This window comes from Lutra lutra, chromosome 8 (assembly GCF_902655055.1).
Source record: "Lutra lutra chromosome 8, mLutLut1.2, whole genome shotgun sequence".
Lineage (NCBI taxonomy): Eukaryota > Metazoa > Chordata > Mammalia > Carnivora > Mustelidae > Lutra > Lutra lutra.
Genome location: NC_062285.1, coordinates 44,840,050 through 44,857,457, shown reverse-complemented (window position 1 = coordinate 44,857,457; position 17,408 = coordinate 44,840,050). Strand labels below are relative to the sequence as shown.

Sequence of the window (17,408 nt, the reverse complement as noted above, 5' to 3'; positions counted from 1 at the left end):
AAGGGTTGACAGAGTCGCACAGGGCAAGATTACTGAGATGCTGCTATGACCCAAATAATGAAGAACCAATTCATTTAATCGGTGGCTCATATTTTGCCATATGGTGCCTTTTAAGAGACATATTTGCTATTTTTAAAAAGCAGAATTCTAAAACCTACGGGCTTAATTTCTATAAAACATTTGTGAACTTTTTTAGGCATGACCATCCAGGGAGTAGTGAGCCTGAGAAATTTAGAAAGCCAAAAGAGCGGAGGAGTGACATCAAAGTTTCCAGGTTCTCACAGTGCCATCCAGTCCTCAGGTTCTTATTTACAAAGTTAAAAAAAAAAATCCACAATAATGCTGTTAAAATAACTATTGCTTCCAAAAAAAAAAATAACTCTTGCTTCCTCTAAGGGATGCAAAACATTTATGATGTATTCTCAAATCACTGCATGATCTCTAAGAAGGAGAAGGAGCCAGAGATAAAAAGCTCAGGGAAAAAACCACTGGGTTCCATTAACAAGACATTCAGTCAGAATAGTCAAGTGGGGCGGCAATTTATCTCTTTTTAGAAATAAAAGAAACTGATGCTCTCGGCTGGCTCTGATTTACCTGTATTTAAAGGAAAGCAAGTTCTATCTTTAAATCAGAAAACTTTGGTTAGGCAGAAGCCAGGCTTTGTGGCCACTGGCAATGTTTTCCAATGAATCAGCAGAGCTATATTTAAATTTTAGGATTTTATATCCCAGACATGAAACCAACAAATTCTGGTTAATGGAAAGTAAACAGGAAAACGCTGTGTGATTCTGAAGACCCTATGACGAGGATAAAAGCAGCTGGTGCATTCAAAGAGCACTCATTTGTGAAGATCTTTTCACGCCCTTGATTTCATTTGGTTCTTACAACAACCCTGTAAGGTGTTATCAACCTCACTGCACAGCCAAGGAAATGAAGGCTTTATGTGTCTTTAAGTAATTTGCCAAAGTCATGCATTTCATAACAAAGGAAACCAGGCACAGAAAAGTTTTTCCCCCCAAGTCTCCCACCCCCATCCACCCAACCATGCTTCTCCTCTGCTATATAACTGTTAGATGGGTGAGAGATTAGAAGGAACGACCAAATTATTTTTAATTAAGCATGAGGGTACTTTCTATATCCTGTCACTCTCTCTTTCTCTTCTTAAAAAAGAGCGCGGATAGGGGAGTAGTAGAGGGAGAGGGACAAGCATACTCTGCATTGGGTGTGGAGCCCCACGCAGGGCTCACTCTCAGGACCCCCAAGATCATGATCCCAGCAGAAGCCTAGAGTCAGACGCTTAACCAACTGAGCTACCCAGGTGCCCCAATCCTGAGTCACTCTTTAGAAGATTCTCTTATTTACAAATCTGAACACCCCAAACATGAAGTAATAATCTGGACACCCCACACATGAACCAGTGTAACACAGGATACCTTATAACACTGGTCGAGACAGATCTACAATGTTCTAGAAAAAGCCTACATAGTACCTTGGATAATCCATTTTTACTCTTCTAACAAAATCAGGTATTTCTTATACAAATCTGACTAGTGGGAGAAAAAAGATTTTCCTGGCCATTTGACAGTATTTTCTCTAACCTTCAGCATCTTAATAATTGTGCTTTCTGCAACCGGTAAAACAGGAGGAGCCTAAAACAAGGAAGGAACTGCCAGTTCAAAAGTTACCATTTTGAAATATAGGTGATTTACAGCATTTAACTTTCTGCTGTGAACCAGGCATCCACAGCTCCATATGCCCCAAACCCTCATGCCTTTTCCAAGGCACCTTCCCTTCTCCGGGCACCGTGGGAGGCTGCATTTTCACATTCAGAAACTGAGTTTTATTAGATGGAAACAATTTCTCTGAAGTTTCTTCTAATTCCTTTCATTTTATATAACTTTCATTTTGTAAGACTGATGATGAGTTCACTTTGTTCAGAAACAACGTCCCTACATAAAGAAAAGAAAGGAAACCAACAACAGAATGTAAACCAGAGTGGTTACGATTTTTCCTTTAGAAATATAACTTCTCTTCTTATTCTGGGAATTAAGCCTGCAAATTTTAGTGTAGCATGGGGTTTTTTTTTCTTTTTAATGAACATCCTCTATAAAACAATTCAAAACTTTTGTTCATAGCAATGTGAAAATGCAACTAGAAACACAGTCTTGTCCTCAACAAATCAATTTATGCTTATCGCTTATAAGTTCACTTGTTCTCCTGATTTCTAGCTGGATTTAGCCAGTGGACCCAAAAGTCTATTATAAGAGTCAGGCTGCATGAACGTGGGCTCAGGTGGAAACAGGAATGAACTTGACGGACTTGGAAAACTTGGGCGAGTCCTTCCATGTAACCATACTGTTGGTTGGGCTTCGGTTGTTCGTGTAAGAAGTCTGTCTTCTGCTCACACTGTCAGAATCTTCTTTGTTCAATGTTTGCTTCATACTTTGGCAGCATGGGAAACTCTGGATGCAGTCTTGCAGGAGATGGCCACTGAAAAACATGTAGATCCAAGGATTGCAGCAACTATTCAGAGAAGCTAGTAACGCCGTGATGGTGACGGCTGGGTTTTCCGATTCTGTATGAAAAACAACGGGAAATGATTTAAACACTCACATGCAAGTTACTGTACACTGGATAAACTCATTTATGGACTCTTAAAAGTGGCAAAAAAGTTATGGGTTAATATAGAAAAGGAAGTATATTGTTTATCAATCCGTGTATGGAAATTGCTTGGCTACAAAATATTGTCATAAGCAAGATGCACTGAGATTAATTCAAGCATCTTAAACCACTTACAAATATTTCAGTAGAATGAATGGGACCTTCAAGAAGCTAAGAATATTGGGGCGCCTGGGTGGCTCAGTGGGTTAAGCCGCTGCCTTCGGCTCAGGTCATGATCCCAAGTCCTGGGTTCGAGCCCCACATCGGGCTTTCTGCTCAGCAGGGAGCCTGCTTCCTGCTCTCTCTCTGCCTGCCTCTCTGCCTACTTGTGATTTCTCTCTGTCAAATAAATAAATAAAATCTTTAAAAAAAATAAAAATAAAAAAGCTAAGAATATTAAATAATTTATTATTTTTTTCTTTTTTTTCCCGAATTTTTATTTAAATTCTAGGTGGTTGATATATAGTGTAATATGGGTTTCAGGATTAGAACGTAGTGATTCATCACTTAATTTATTTAAGAGATGTTTGTATTCTTTATCCTAGCACTAGTATGTGCTAATGGACACAGCGCTTACAGAATGGCTGCAATTTCAATGAAATTCAAAAGTCTACAAGCACATATACAAAACTGTATTCAACCTAACAGCTAAGACAAAAGTATGACATTATGGACCACCTTTAGTAGTTTTAAATTTTTTAATAGCAAACATATTCTGTAATAAGAAAGTATACATAAGGGGATGGTAGTAATAGGTCCATGAAGGAAGCATTATTAAGTTGTTTGTGGAGTTGGGTAATTTTTTTTTTCTTTTTGGTTAACTTTCTATGGTGTCTTTTGATTTTAAAAGAAAATCATCTTTATGGTTTGGACAACTAAATTATATTAAAAACAACTGAATTAGGATATTCCAATGAGTTTTGAAATATGTTATGCTATTTGTATTTGTAAACTACATAAATACTATAACCTTTCACAGAACCGTGACACTGATAACATACCTTTTCTAAAGATAAGAATAATTAGCAGGTACTTTTTCTTGATTATTAAATATAAACTTGGGTCTTCTCACTCTTGCTATGCTGGAATAAATTGCAGATTATTTAATCATACTTTGGGCTAAGATGCTACTATTAAAGGTGATCATGATATGGTTTCACTTATTTGTGGATCATAACAAATAGCATGGAGGACAAGGGGAGATGGAGAGGAGAAGGGAGTTGAGGGAAATTGGAAGGGGAGGTGAACCATGAGAGACTATGGACTCTGAAAAACGATCTGAGAATTTTGAAGGGGTGGGGGGTGGGAGGTTGGGGGCACCAGGTGGTGGGTATTGTAGAGGGCACGGATTGCATGGAGCACTGGGTGTGGTGCAAAAATAATGAATACTGTTATGCTGAAAAAAATAAAAAAACAAAAATTAAAAAAAAAAAAGGTGATCATGATCCATGGCAAAGACTGTACTCAGAAAGAATGAAAATCATCAGCAAACCTATGTACAAGTAGTGAATTTTTTAGAAATCATGTCTAAATTCTGATAAAGAAATAACTAGATTGAGATTTTTATTTGACTGGCAATTAAGGGACTGCTGAGATCAAGCAAGACAGGAAATGGTAAACCAAAAAAAATCATTTATGCTGTTTTATTTATCAATAATATTATAGCTATGCAAGTATTTTATTTGTTTGAATTAAATTTACTCCCAAATGTTTTATTTGCACACATAACCTCCACAGTATATCACATATAGTCCCTATTGCAATCTCAAATGACAAAAGGAGAGAGTTCTTTCCAGATCACCTATTTCCCAACTACAGCTGCTACTGATAACATTCTTGTAATATATTTTGCTTGAAAAAGTTTTTTTTCTTACTAAAAGGAAATACTTTTTTCAAGACCCAATATTAAATAATTTGGGGGGGGGCGGTTCTTGTGTAGTTAGTTTTTTTTCAGATTGTGGAGGAGTTAAACTCAAGCTAGTGGATGTAGAGAACATTTTCTGTAAACTACTGCAAGAGTTGTGTGCAGAGGCTGAAGCTGTGTGGTTACGTTAGTGGGGAAAGACAAATTCATCAGTTTAACAAATTTAGAGCTCAAAATGGGATCAGAAGGAAGACAAACCATAAGGGACTCTTAATCTCACAAAACAAACTGAGGGTTGGGGGGCGGGTAGGGAGAGGGTGGTTGGGTTATGGACATCGGGGAAGGTATGTGCTATGGTGAGTGCTGTGAAGTGTGTAAACCTGGCGATTCACAGACCTGTACCCCTGGGGCTAATAATACACTCTATGTTAAGAAAAAATTAGAAATTTAAAGAAATTTAAAAAAAAACAAAAACAAAAAACCCACAAAAAACAAATTTAGAGCTCATCATTAATCTTGCTTTAAAATACCAGAAAAGGGGCACCTGCTTTAAAATACCAGAATAGTAGCATCAGTGGGTTAAAGCCTCTGCCTTTGGCTCAGGTCATGATCCCAGGGTCCTGGGATAGAGCCCCACGTGGGGCTCTCTGCTCAGCAGGGAGTCTGCTCCCCTCCCTGCCTACTTGTGATCTCAGTCTGTCAAAAAAAATAAAATCTTTTAAAAAAATAAATAAAATAAAATACCAGAAAAAAAGTGTTACAGTAATTGTTAGAAAAAAATTAAGATGATAAGAAATGGAACACTAACTCAATGCTAAATTAGAATTATTGACTTCTTAATCTTTCTTTAGTAAACTATGTCAGTTTATCCTTGCTCTTGGGGCATTTCTACAAAATTGTTGTATTAATTATGATAACATTTTACAAACTAGCAAAAAGCAGTTGTTACAGTAGAAATATTTCTCTGAGTCCAATGGACTCGAAAGCAGGGTGTTGTGCATTGGTTAGTGATCTGGCAAAAAGTAATTTTTCCATTTTGTGGTTGTGTGGCTGACTCTAGGGCGCAGTTTCTGGATTTGTCTTAGGCTCCATTGCAAGCTACAAACGAAGAGTCCTGGGCCTCATTCTAGATCTACTGAATCAAAATGTCCTGGGCGGAGACCCCCAGAAACTGCCTTTCTGATAATTTCACCCAAGGCGCCATCCTTAGGCACACAGAAGTTAAAGAACTACTGCCCCAGTGGCTATTATGAAGAGAACATCTGCCCCCGCCCACACACAAGCCGCCTTCCTGCGCTTTCCTCCTTTTTCCCGACACCTACCGACCCAGACAAGTTTGTCATCCCAGACAGACCACATCTGGAGGATGAAGAAGGGCGCCCAGCAAACGATGTAAACTGTCACGATCACAAAAGTCATCTTCACGGTGCGGATCTTCGCGCGGGAAATGGTTTTCACGCTGCTGATACAGGGCGCGAGCAGGAACCCCTTACGGAGGGCGCCACTGGCGCCCTCAGCGCCCTTTCCCCGGTGCAAAGCCGTCTTTCCGCGGACATTGCGCCAGATGTGGTAGCAGATGAAGCCATAGCAGGTGCCCAGGATGACCACGGGCGCCACGAAGATGCCACCTGTCATCCAAGTCACATAGGCGCGGGGACCCCAGGGCTGGATGAAGGTGGCCCAGCAGTCAATGGCCTTGGTGACGTTGTCCACCTCGACCATGGAGAAGACGAAGTACTGTGGCGTGCTAAGCACGAAGCTCAGCACCCAGGCAGCGGCGATCATGAGGCGCGAGCGGCGCGTTGGCTGTTGCAGCGTTTTCAGCGGGTGGCACACAGCGATGTAGCGGTCGGCGGTCATGACCACCAGCATGTAGGGCGATACGAACATGCCGAACACCTGCAGATGCTTCACCACGCGGCACAGGACGTCTGGTCCGCGGAAGCGGTAGGTGATATCCCAGCACATCTGCGGCAGCACCTGGAAGAAAGCGACGGCTAGGTCGGCTAGACTGAGGTGACGGATGAAGAGGTGCATTCGGGACGTCTTGCGGGGCGTGCGGTGCAGCGCGACCAACACACTGCTGTTACCCAGCACCGCCACCACGAAAGTCACAGCCAGCACTGCGATCTCCGCCTTGGCCAGCTCCTCGTCGCGCACGTCCCCCGGAGGGCTGCGGCCTCCCCCGGGCGCCTCCGCTTCTCCGCTACGGTTGACACCACCCGCGGACAGAGGCCACCACTCGCTGGAGTTGTCCGCGGACACCGCGGCGGGACCTCCGGAGACACGCATGCTGCCCTTGCGGCGCCTCCTCGGCCTCCTCAGAGCCAGCTGTCTTTCCGCCTCCGCTGGAGAGGGCTCCTTGCCCTCGGGGCTCGCTGGGCTCTGCTGTCCCTCTTGCGAACTTCTGCGGGCACAGAGTCCCACCGCCCGCTGAGCTGCTCTCGGTCCCGTCGTCGCCGGCCCCTTCCTCTGCCGTTTTTCCTCAACTCGGAAGGCGCTGAGGGGGTGCACTTCGAGCCTCTGAAAGCATTGGGCTCCAAACTCAATTATTTATGCGGGGTTCGTTTCCCCAAAAGGCGCTCCCTCTCGGGCCAGTGATTGGAGACTGCTCCGCGCCTGTTCTCTTCCCTCTCCCCTCCCCACTCCCGGGGGTTTCTTTCTTCTTTTTTTTTCCCTCCGGTCTACGTCGGTGATTTGTCCTCTTTGCATCACTGCTGCGGGGGTGGGGCTGGGAGACTCGCCGATTCCTCTGCTTAAGAGTCGGGGTGGTGGCGCTTTCCCGCTCTTCTTTTACAAAAACTTGGAGAACTGGACGTGCCGTGCCTTTTCTGGGCTTGCCACTATTTTTTCAAGCCCCCCTTAACTCCGCATTTGACTTCAACAGACGTAGTCAATGGGGCACCTCGAAGCCCGAGTGCAACACCTGGTGCGCGCGCGCGCGCTCTCTCGAGCCTGAACTTGGAGCTCGACCCCACCCCCTGCAGCCGGAGTTTCTACCTCCGCAACTGGCAGGCGAATTCCCGGCTCCCCGCCCTGCGCCGCCCCCTCCCCCCAGGCTAATTTTACTCCCACCGCAACTCAGCTCCAGGATTTTCATCTCTCCCCGCCCCGCTCCCCCCCCCCCAACCCCCCATCCCAAGATAACAACGGGGGGGGGGGGTGTGTGGTTAAAAAGCGCTCTCTTCTCAGTAGTGTATCTTTGATACCTGCTATTTGCTAACCGGTCTAAGGCAGACGTTTGGGGACCGGAAGGAAGCGCTCACTTATCTTACTGCACCCACCCATCCCCCGCCCGGACCCGGGCTGCGGGTGGGTGTATCTACAACAAGGAAAAAGAACTGGAGTTGGGGGTGGGTGCCTGGTTTCTCTGAGCTGGATTCCTGGGGGTTCCTCCGGGAAAAGCCTGCTTCCCATAGAGGGGATGGGCGGAAGTTGGGCCATAGTAGTCCGTGGGGACTTCGTCTGGTTACTGCTGAACCGTGGGGACATCTCTGGATGGACAAAGAGCGACTGCCAGAGAGCGGCCACCCAGGCAGCGCTGTCCAGCGCCTGCGAGCGAAAACTCGCCAGGGCCCTGAGCTCCGGAGTGAGAAAGATGCAATCATCCGATCAGGAAAGAGATGCCCTGAAGGAAGCGAGACCAAATACCTATTAATTAGTAACTCGACCGCTACAGCCTAGCTGCCTGTCTAGGTCAAAGCAGAAACTCTCTCCACTCGAGCTCTGCATGTTTTACTTTGGTGAAACTATGCTTCGAATGACAGCGAGGGGGAGCTGTTTTGAGACTATTTCACTACAGAAAAAAACACTTTATAAGGTTATCTACTTTGTGGATATACGAACATGACCTCGTGGTCAGAAAATTAGTGTTTTGCGAACGCGGTACAAGTTTGATGGTCTTGGGAAAATGTACGTGAAATGTAGGCAAAGAAACCGAAAGATTTTCCGAAGTCCCGTTCTCTGTGATAATTCCATTTTGCTTTCCAGTTTATGCATGTCCAGTCCCCAGGTTGTCACAGTTAAGAGCGCTGACTCGATCTTTGGAGTCCTGGTTCATTGTGGCTTATAAACCTCGGTTGATACAGCTTAACCATGGGAATAGAGGTATTTGCTTTACTCACTGATCAGGTTATTGTGAGGATCAAGTAAGCCAGTGTCCTGTGTGGGATAATGCTCTCAAATCTACAAGCTGTGTTGCATTCTCATTTTCTTTAAGATACCTAAGAGGCAAAGATTTTTTTAAAGTCCAGAGATGGCAATAAGTCAAAGGTTTCCAGGCCACCTTTCTGGAAAATCCTCCAAGCAATAGGTAATAGTCACTGATTCAGAGAAATAATGTTCCTTTAAGTCACAAATTACATTATTAATACTCCTTATGAGAAATAATGTTGTCTGACCCCAGTGTCCCTGGGTATTGCAAAAGTGTCCAGAACCCAGCAGTTTTATTGTCTTTGGCCCTACACTTTTGAGGTTTTAGGTTTTCTGTGGGGAGGGAATCTGCACAACAGGGTCGTTAAAGTTCTTTGGCCTGTTCTTATTTCAGAAAAGCAGTGTGGTGGGCTCTCCGGAAATCATTCATCTGTGTCAGTCCCTTTGATCCAATAAGCCAGCTATATCCAACTTACAAAAATAACTTGTTGAATTACATCTGGTGGGCATAGTTAGAAGATATTCAGTGAACAGCAGTACTAATTATCTATATGTATAGAGTATATATATATCAGGATACATATGGGAAGAATGGTGGGTGTGGATTCTAGAACCCAGTACTTTACTTAACCTGTGTAGTTTAAAAAAAAAAAAGTGTCTGTCTTAATTTTACTGGTTCCATATTCAAAGGGAACCAGCACCATTGAAATATAGACTCACTATTCATGTACTTCACTGGACCTGCTATGAACACTTTTCTGTGGAGGTTAGAGGAATTTTAGTCCTAAAATGTGAAAAGAACTTAGTATTTTCTGTGGCATCTGGTGCTTTTACTTAGAGCAATCTGTGTTTTGCTCTGTACGTTTTGTATTATTAAGACTTACCGCTTTTTCTCTCTTACTCTCAGTGGATTTCGGTTAACATATTTGGGGGTGAAATGATGAAAAGGAAAAGTGAAAGGTGTGCATGCATACCCTGAAGTAACCTTTCTCTTTCACTTGTCAGCCTTCCTTTCTCCCAGTTTGCAGTTCTAGGTGCTTAAGAAGTACTTTAACCACGGAAGCAGCTTCCTCCTTTACTTACTAGCTGTGTGACTTAGTTTTAATCCTTGAGTTTTAAAGTCTTCATCCATAAGATTTTGGTGATAAAATAATAATGCACATACTCTAAAGGATTATATAATTGGTTGTTTACATTTCTGGCATTTCATGGATATTCAAAACATTAATTCTTTCTCTTTTTCAAATGTGTCAATATTTTCTATGTTACCTATTATTTCGCCAATAAGTTTTATCCTTCCAACAAAAGAAGCATATCCCCAATTTCCTTCTGTACAATAGAAGATATAGGTTTTCTATTTCTATCATATTTCTTTGATGGGTTTTCTGTGAGAAAAAGAGTTCCAAGATCAAATACATTGGGGGAAGTGCTATGTATACCTTTAAAAAACCTCTGAGAGGGACGCTTTGGTAGCTCAGTCAGTTAAGTATCTGCCTTTGGCTCCAGTCATGATCCCAGGATCCTGGGATCAAGTCTTGTATAGGTTCCTTGCTCTGTGGCGAGGCTGCTTTTCCTCTGCCTGCCACTTCTCATGCTTATGGGCGCTTTCTCCCTTTCTCTCTCCCTCTCTTTCTCTCTGATAAATAAATAACATCTGGGGGAAAAAAACCCTCTGAGAAGCTTGTTAAACTTTGTTTATCAATGTTTCCTAAATCCATTTAACCATGCAAACCCCCCCATCCTTTTGTTTTCCTCAAGGGCTGGAGATGCACATGTCATCCGACAATAGATATAGTTTGAAGAACACTGAGTAAAGATACTTGAAGTTCCAGAATGCCTGGGGACCACCACTGGATTTAGTCAAGTCAAGAAGTTGGGGGTTTGAGTCAAGTTTAGGCTACTCCCCTAGAGATAGGGATACCCAATATAAATGGGTTACATTTAGTTTATCATATTATTTTATGTGCCACTTTATAGCTGCTATTCATATGTCTATTTTCTTCTCTCCTCGAACTGTCAGGATCCCCCCCCCCTTTTTTTTCTTAGTGAGAAAATGGAAAAAATTGGATATCTGCAGGAAAACCCATTTTACTTCTGTAGCCCACAATGACTCCTTCTACTTCAATTATAAATTAATGTCATTGTAGTTACAGGGCTGTGGTCTGGTATTCATACGACTACTTCCAGAAAACCAACAAATATCTTTGGCACATCACTTTGGCACATTTGGCACATGTGTTAAGCCTTGAGCTGGATTTAAAGAAGCATGTAATGGCCACTAACACTTACTAAATACTTTGTGCCAGGCACTGTCAAACTGCTTTCTTTGGGTGCCAGGATGGCTCTTTTGGTTGAGTGTGTGACTCTTGGTTTCAGCTCAGGTCATGATCTCATGGGTCCTGGAATCAAGCCCTGTGTTGGACTCTGTGCTTGGAGGGAAGTCTGCTTGCAGTGCTCTCTCTGCCCCTCCCTCAGCTAGTGTACATGCACACACTTGCCCTCTCTCTTTCTCTCAAAGAAGTAAATAAATCTTGGGGCGCCTGGGTGGCTCAGTGGGTTAAGCCGCTGCCTTCGGCTCAGGTCATGATCTCAGAGTCCTAGGATCAAGCCCCGCATCGGGCTCTCTGCTCAGCAGGGAGCCTGCTTCCTCCTCTCTCTCTGCCTGCCTCTCTGCCTGCTTGTGATCTCTCTGTCAAATAAATAAATAAAATCTTAAAAAAAAAAGAAGTAAATAAATCTTTTTAAAAAAAGAAGGTGCATTCTTCATTTAAGTATTTCTTCATTTAATCCTCTCAATGATCCTATGAGGGATGTACTCTTATTTCACTTTACATTTTAAGAAACGGAGGCACAGAAAGAATAAATAACCAGCCTCAGCTGACACATTTGGTCAATAGTAGAACCAGCAATTAAAAAGAAGCAATTGATTCCAGCAGAGTTTACAATATTAACAAATTACACTGTGCTGCCAGCTGTGAGCCTCGTGTTCCTGAATCTTAAAGACATACAAGGTACTCAGTTGGTCATTTAACAGTTTGTCTATCATATGATATGTTCTCCTTTAAGAGTAGAAGATTCTAGAAGGTCAGCACCTACCAGGTTGTTCTATATCTTTGGTTTCTTCTTTAGTAAACCAAGTACAGGACAATAGTAATAGTAGAAGTAGTAGTAATAGAGAATAAAAACCTTTACTGACACTAAGATCTTAACTCATGAGCTAAGAGCTTTAAATTCCCTATTTCAGGGCACCTGGGTGGCTCAGTAGGTTAAAGCCTCTGCCTTCCGCTCAGGTCATGATCCCAGGGTCCTGGGATTGAGCCCCACATTGGGCTCTCTGCTCAGTGGCAAGCCTGCTTCCCCCCTCTCACTCGGCCTGCCTCTCTGCCTACTTGTGATCTCTCTCTGTCAAATAAATAAATAAAATCTTTTTAAAAAATAAATAAATAAAACTTATTTCTAAGATTGTTTAATTTATTTATTTGAGAGAGAGAGAGAAGAGAGGATACAAGCAGGGGGAGAAGCAGGCAGAGGGAGAGGTAAATCAGGCTCCCACTGAGCAAGGAGCCGAATGTGGGACTTGGTCCCAGGACCCTGGCATCATGACCTGAGCCCAAGGCAGACAATTGACCAACTAAGATGCCCCTGCATTTAAAACTTATACAACTGATTTAATTAAAATTTTTTTAAATGTAAACTCATTTAAAATATTGAACTTAAGACTTTTGCTCCTGATGAATTATTTATTTGTATTCTCTGTGTATTCATAAGTCAGCAACTTTGATATTATGCCTAGAATTTAATAATCAAGATAGATTCTTTTTGGGGTGCCTGGGTGGCTCCAGTCTGTTAAGCATCTGCCTTTGGTTCAGGTCATGATCCTGGGCTCCCAGGATGAGTCCCGCATCAGGCTCCCTGCTCAGCGGGGAGTCTGCTTCTCCCTCTCCCTCTGCTATTCCTCCCCCATCAAATAAATAAATAAATCTCTTAAAAAATAACATTAAAAAAGATACATTATTTTAGTAAGCTGGTATCATTGAGTTTGCCTCTATGTATACATTAGCCCCTTTTCTCACATGAGAAAAGGTTTGCACTTTTTAAAATTCCAGTATAGTTAACATACAATGTTACATTAGTTTCAGGTGTATGATACAGTAATTCGACTATTCTCTACACTACTCAGTACTCATAGAGGTAAGTGTACTCTTTATCCCCATAACTTATTTCACTGATCCCCCCTCATCACCCCGCCATCACCCCTCTGGCAGCCGTCAATTTGTTCTCTATCATAAAGAGTCTGTTTTTGTTTATCTCTCTTTTTATTTGTTCATTTGTTTTGTATCTTAAATTGCACATATGCGTGAAAACATATGGCATTTGTCTTTCTCTGACTGACTTATTTCACATAGCATTATACTCTCTAGCTCTATCCATGTCATGGCAGACCGCAAGATTTCATTCTTTTTTTATGGCTCAATAATAGTCCATTGTATATTTACCACACCTTTATTGATTCATCTATTGATGGACACTTGGGTTGCTTCCATAACCATAACTTGGTTATTGTAAATAATGCAATGAACATAGGGGTGCGTATATTTTTTGAATTAGTGTTTTTGTATCCTTTGGGTAAATACCCAGTAGTGTGATTACTGGATCATATGGTAATTCTATTTTTAATTTTTTGAAGAATCTCCATACTGTTTTCCACAGTGGCAGCAGCACCAGTTTGCACTCCCACCAATGTGTGTGTGTGTGTGTGTGTGTATATACATATATATATGTATATATATGTGTATATATGTGTATATATATATGTATATACACACACACACACATATGTATACATATATATATGTATACACACACACTATATATTATTGAAGTATAGTTGATCTACAATGTTGCATTAGTTTCAGGTGTACAACGTAGTGGTTTGACAAGTTTATATATTTTGCTATGCTCACCACAAGTATAGCTACCATCTTTTACCATAAAATGTTATTATAATCATTGACTATATTCCATATATTCTCCCCAGATTTATTCATTCCAGACTGGAAGTGGCCTGTATCTCTAACTCCCCTTTGCCCATTTTGCCCATCCCCCCAAGCCTCTCCCCTCTGACAAACATCAGTTTATTCTGTGTTTAAAGCTCTGATTCTGTCTTTTGTATGCTTTTCATTTATTTCTTAAATTCTACACATGAGTAAATCAGATATTTGTCTTTCTCAGTCTGACTTATTTCACTTAGCATAATAACCCTCTAGGTCCATCCATGTTGTTGTAAATGGCATGTCCTCATCCTTTTTTATGGCTATGTAATATTCCTCTGTGTGTGTGTGTGTGTGTGTGTGTGTGTGTGTGTGTGTGTGTACCACATCTTCCTCATCCATTTGTCTATTAGTGGTACTCTTAGGTTATTTCCACATCTTGGCTATTGTAAATAATGCTCTGATAAACATAGTGGAACATGTATCTTTTTGAATTAGTGCTTTCATTTTCTTTGGGTGAATACCCAGTAAAGGAATTACTGGGTCATATGGTATTTCCATTTTTAATTTTCTTTTTTTCTTTGAGGAGCCTGCATGCTGTTTTCCATAGTGACTGCACCAATTTACATTCCCATCAACAGTGCACAAGTTTCCTTTTTTTTCCATGTTCTTGTCAACACTTGTAATTTCTAGTCTTTTTTTTAAGTCATTCCAATGGGTATAAGATGATATCTCATTATGGTTTTGATTTGCATTTCCCTGATGATTAGTGATGTTGCTCATCTTTTCATATGTCTGTTGGCCATCTCTATGTCTATGTCTATTCTTCTTTGGAAAAATGTCTGTTCAGGTCCTCTGCCCATTTTTAATCAGATTATTTGGGGGGGGGTGTTGAGTGGTGTAAGTTCCTTATATAATTTATATATTAACCCCTTATCAATCACTTGCAAATATCTTCTCCCATTCTGTAGGTTGCTTCTTTGTTGATGGTTTCTTTGTGCAAAAACATTTTAAGTATAATCCCAATATTTTATTTTTACTTTTGTTTACCTTGCCTTAGGAAACACATCTAGGGAATTGTTGCTTTGGCTAATGTCAGAGAAGTTACTGCCTGTGTTCTCTAAGACTTTTATGGTTTCACATTTAGGTCTTTAATTCATTTTGAGTTTATTTTTGTGTGTGGTATTAGAAAGTGGTTCAGTTTCATTCTTTTACATGTAACTGTCTAGTTTTCCCAGCACAATTTTTTGAAGAGATTTCCCATTATATATTCTTGCCTCCTTTATCAAAGATTAATTAACCATGTAACTGTGGGTTTATTTCTGGGTTCTCTATTCTGTTCTGTTGATCTATGTGTCTGTTTTCGTGCCAGTACCATACTGTCTTGATGATTACAGCTTTGTAATAGAGCTTAAAATCTGGGATTGGGATACCCCCAGCTTTGTTCTTTCTCAAGAATGCTTTGGCTACTTCAGGTTGTTAGTAGTCCCATACAAACTTTAGTATTATTTTATTCTAGTTCTATGAAAAATGCTGTCAGTATTTTAATAGGGATTGAATTGAATCTGTAGGTTGCTTTAGTAAACACTGAAGTATTTTGATAGCGTGGCATTTTAATGCTATTAATTGTTTCAATCCATGAGCATAGAATATCTCTCCTTTGTGCCATCTTCATTTTCTTTCATCAGTGTTTCACAGTTTTTAGAGTTCAGGTCTGTCATCTCCTTGGTTAAGTTTATTCCTAGGTATTTTATTCTTTTAGGTGCAATTGTAAATGCAACTGTTTTCTTAGTTTCTCTGGGGGGTTGTGTTTTTTGAAAGGCACTGACATCAGGAATTGTGGTGCTTTTGTTATCTTCTTATCAACCGTGAATACTATTTTTGTAAAATAAATGAGTGTTTTCTATACTTTTCTTGCTTCTCCTTTTCTTTTTTTTTTTAAGGTCTAAAATCAGCTGATTTTGAAAAACACCTTCTATTCCTATTCTTCATCCACTCTCCTACCTCTTCTGTCTGCCACTTGCCAGAAGCTTCAGATTTTCTAAAAGCTTCTTTTCCTATCACCATGAAAGACTGTGATTCATATGGAATTTGTTGCATTTTATTTTCTCTTAGGATTTTCATGGGTGTTAATTACATATTTATAACTTATTTATCCCTGGATGAAGCAGACATATTTCCTGACAAAATGTCAAATCTGTATGGATTGTAACCTCAATGTATACGTGAGACTCTCTAAGGATTATTTTCTCCAAATATATTTAAGATATGGATGTAAAATAGAATAGGCTTGAAATATTTGGGGCTTTATCTCAGTGTTCTCAAATAGACTTTTGTCTGGAAGTGTTCTGTGATTACATGGTAAGTCAAGCAGATAACACAACTGTAAATACATCATCATGACAGTTTCCTAAGTATCTGGTTGAAAGTGTAAGGATAAGGAGCAATTTCTCACAATTGTCCATTGCATAAGAAACATGGATAACAGGACAGATAATATTTTCAACATTTTACAAAGAACACAGAAATATCATTCAAGTGACTGCTTCTTAGCAGAGACTTCTAAACTAGGCAGAAGGCATATTATTAGATTTCATCAGAAATTCTTTAGAGGAGTGGCAGTTCTTTTGAGGAGAAATGTAGAATGGAATTTTGAAAATATGGTCAAGAGACTTACTGCTCAATAAGAAATTCCCAATTTGAAATGAGGTAGGCCATACTTTGGAAGTATGCATTGATTTGGTTTAAATTAGATATTTACAAGCTGACTAAAAATGAAATTTAGTATTTGTTCTTGTATTAATTTCAGTCCTTCTTTGCTTGGGAATTGGCAAAGTCCCTTGTCAGCTTTAATTAAAAGAAAAGGGTTCTGATTCTGTCCAGTCATATTTCTTTCATCATTTTAAGTTCGGTAACTTTTATTTGTCTTGATCTGCTGTGTCATACTGCTCATCCTTACGTCACAGCTTTTTAACTACAAATGTAGAGGATTCTCTATGTGGTCTCTTGGCCAGCATATTTGCTCTTATGGCTTCCATTATAGTCTGTGTTTGAAAACTCCCAAATCCGCATCTTTAGACCAGACTTTTTTCTCTGAATCATACTTAAATATTCACTTTCTTACTTTATATCTCCATTTTTTTTCCTTCAGAACCCTTAAATTCGATAATTCTGAAAATGTTCTTATCTTTCCCTCAAACACCCTCTTCCTTCTATATTTGGCCCTCCAGTGAATGTTACCACTCAGTATCCCACATGAGAGTCATGTGGCCATTCCTTTACTCCTCCCAATTCTTCATTCTTTGATGTAGTAAATCACCAAGTGGTGTTGATGCTGAGTGCATGTACTTCTGTCTAGGTTGAGGCCTCCATGTTCTTTCATCCGGACTATCTGTTAACTCTCTCACAGCTCTGACCACCCACCAATGTCCCTTTCCTCATCCATTTCTTACATAGTGTACTGATGACCAGTTTCCCCCAAAGATTTCAATTGGCGTCATGTGTGGCATGTTGTGTAGGGCAGTTCTATATCAGAATGGGGTTATAAGGGAAAGGTTGGAGTAATGAGGAGTATTTCAGGTTTATCAAAGGGTCATGGGTTAAGAAGAGATTGAACCTAGAAGAAAACATTGTTAACAATTCTAGCCACAGTTTTTAAATATTTTTTTTTCAATAAGAAGTGTTTTTGGAGGCTTAGAGGAGATATGAGTAATACAGAAAAGATTTGCAATTGTTGGTGT

General features: G+C 40.7%; 1 protein-coding gene across 1 annotated transcript; it reads right to left on the bottom strand.

Moving 5' to 3' along the window:
• Positions 1 to 864: 864 nt before the first annotated feature.
• On the bottom strand, positions 865 to 7,167 carry AVPR1A (arginine vasopressin receptor 1A). Its single transcript, XM_047743115.1, has 2 exons — positions 5,848 to 7,167; positions 865 to 2,575 (listed from the first exon to the last, which is right to left on the bottom strand). The coding sequence occupies exons 1-2, from the start codon at positions 6,815 to 6,817 to the stop codon at positions 2,289 to 2,291; spliced, it is 1,257 nt and encodes a 418-aa protein (XP_047599071.1). The 5' UTR covers positions 6,818 to 7,167; the 3' UTR covers positions 865 to 2,288.
• Between the last annotated feature and the right edge of the window lie 10,241 nt (positions 7,168 to 17,408).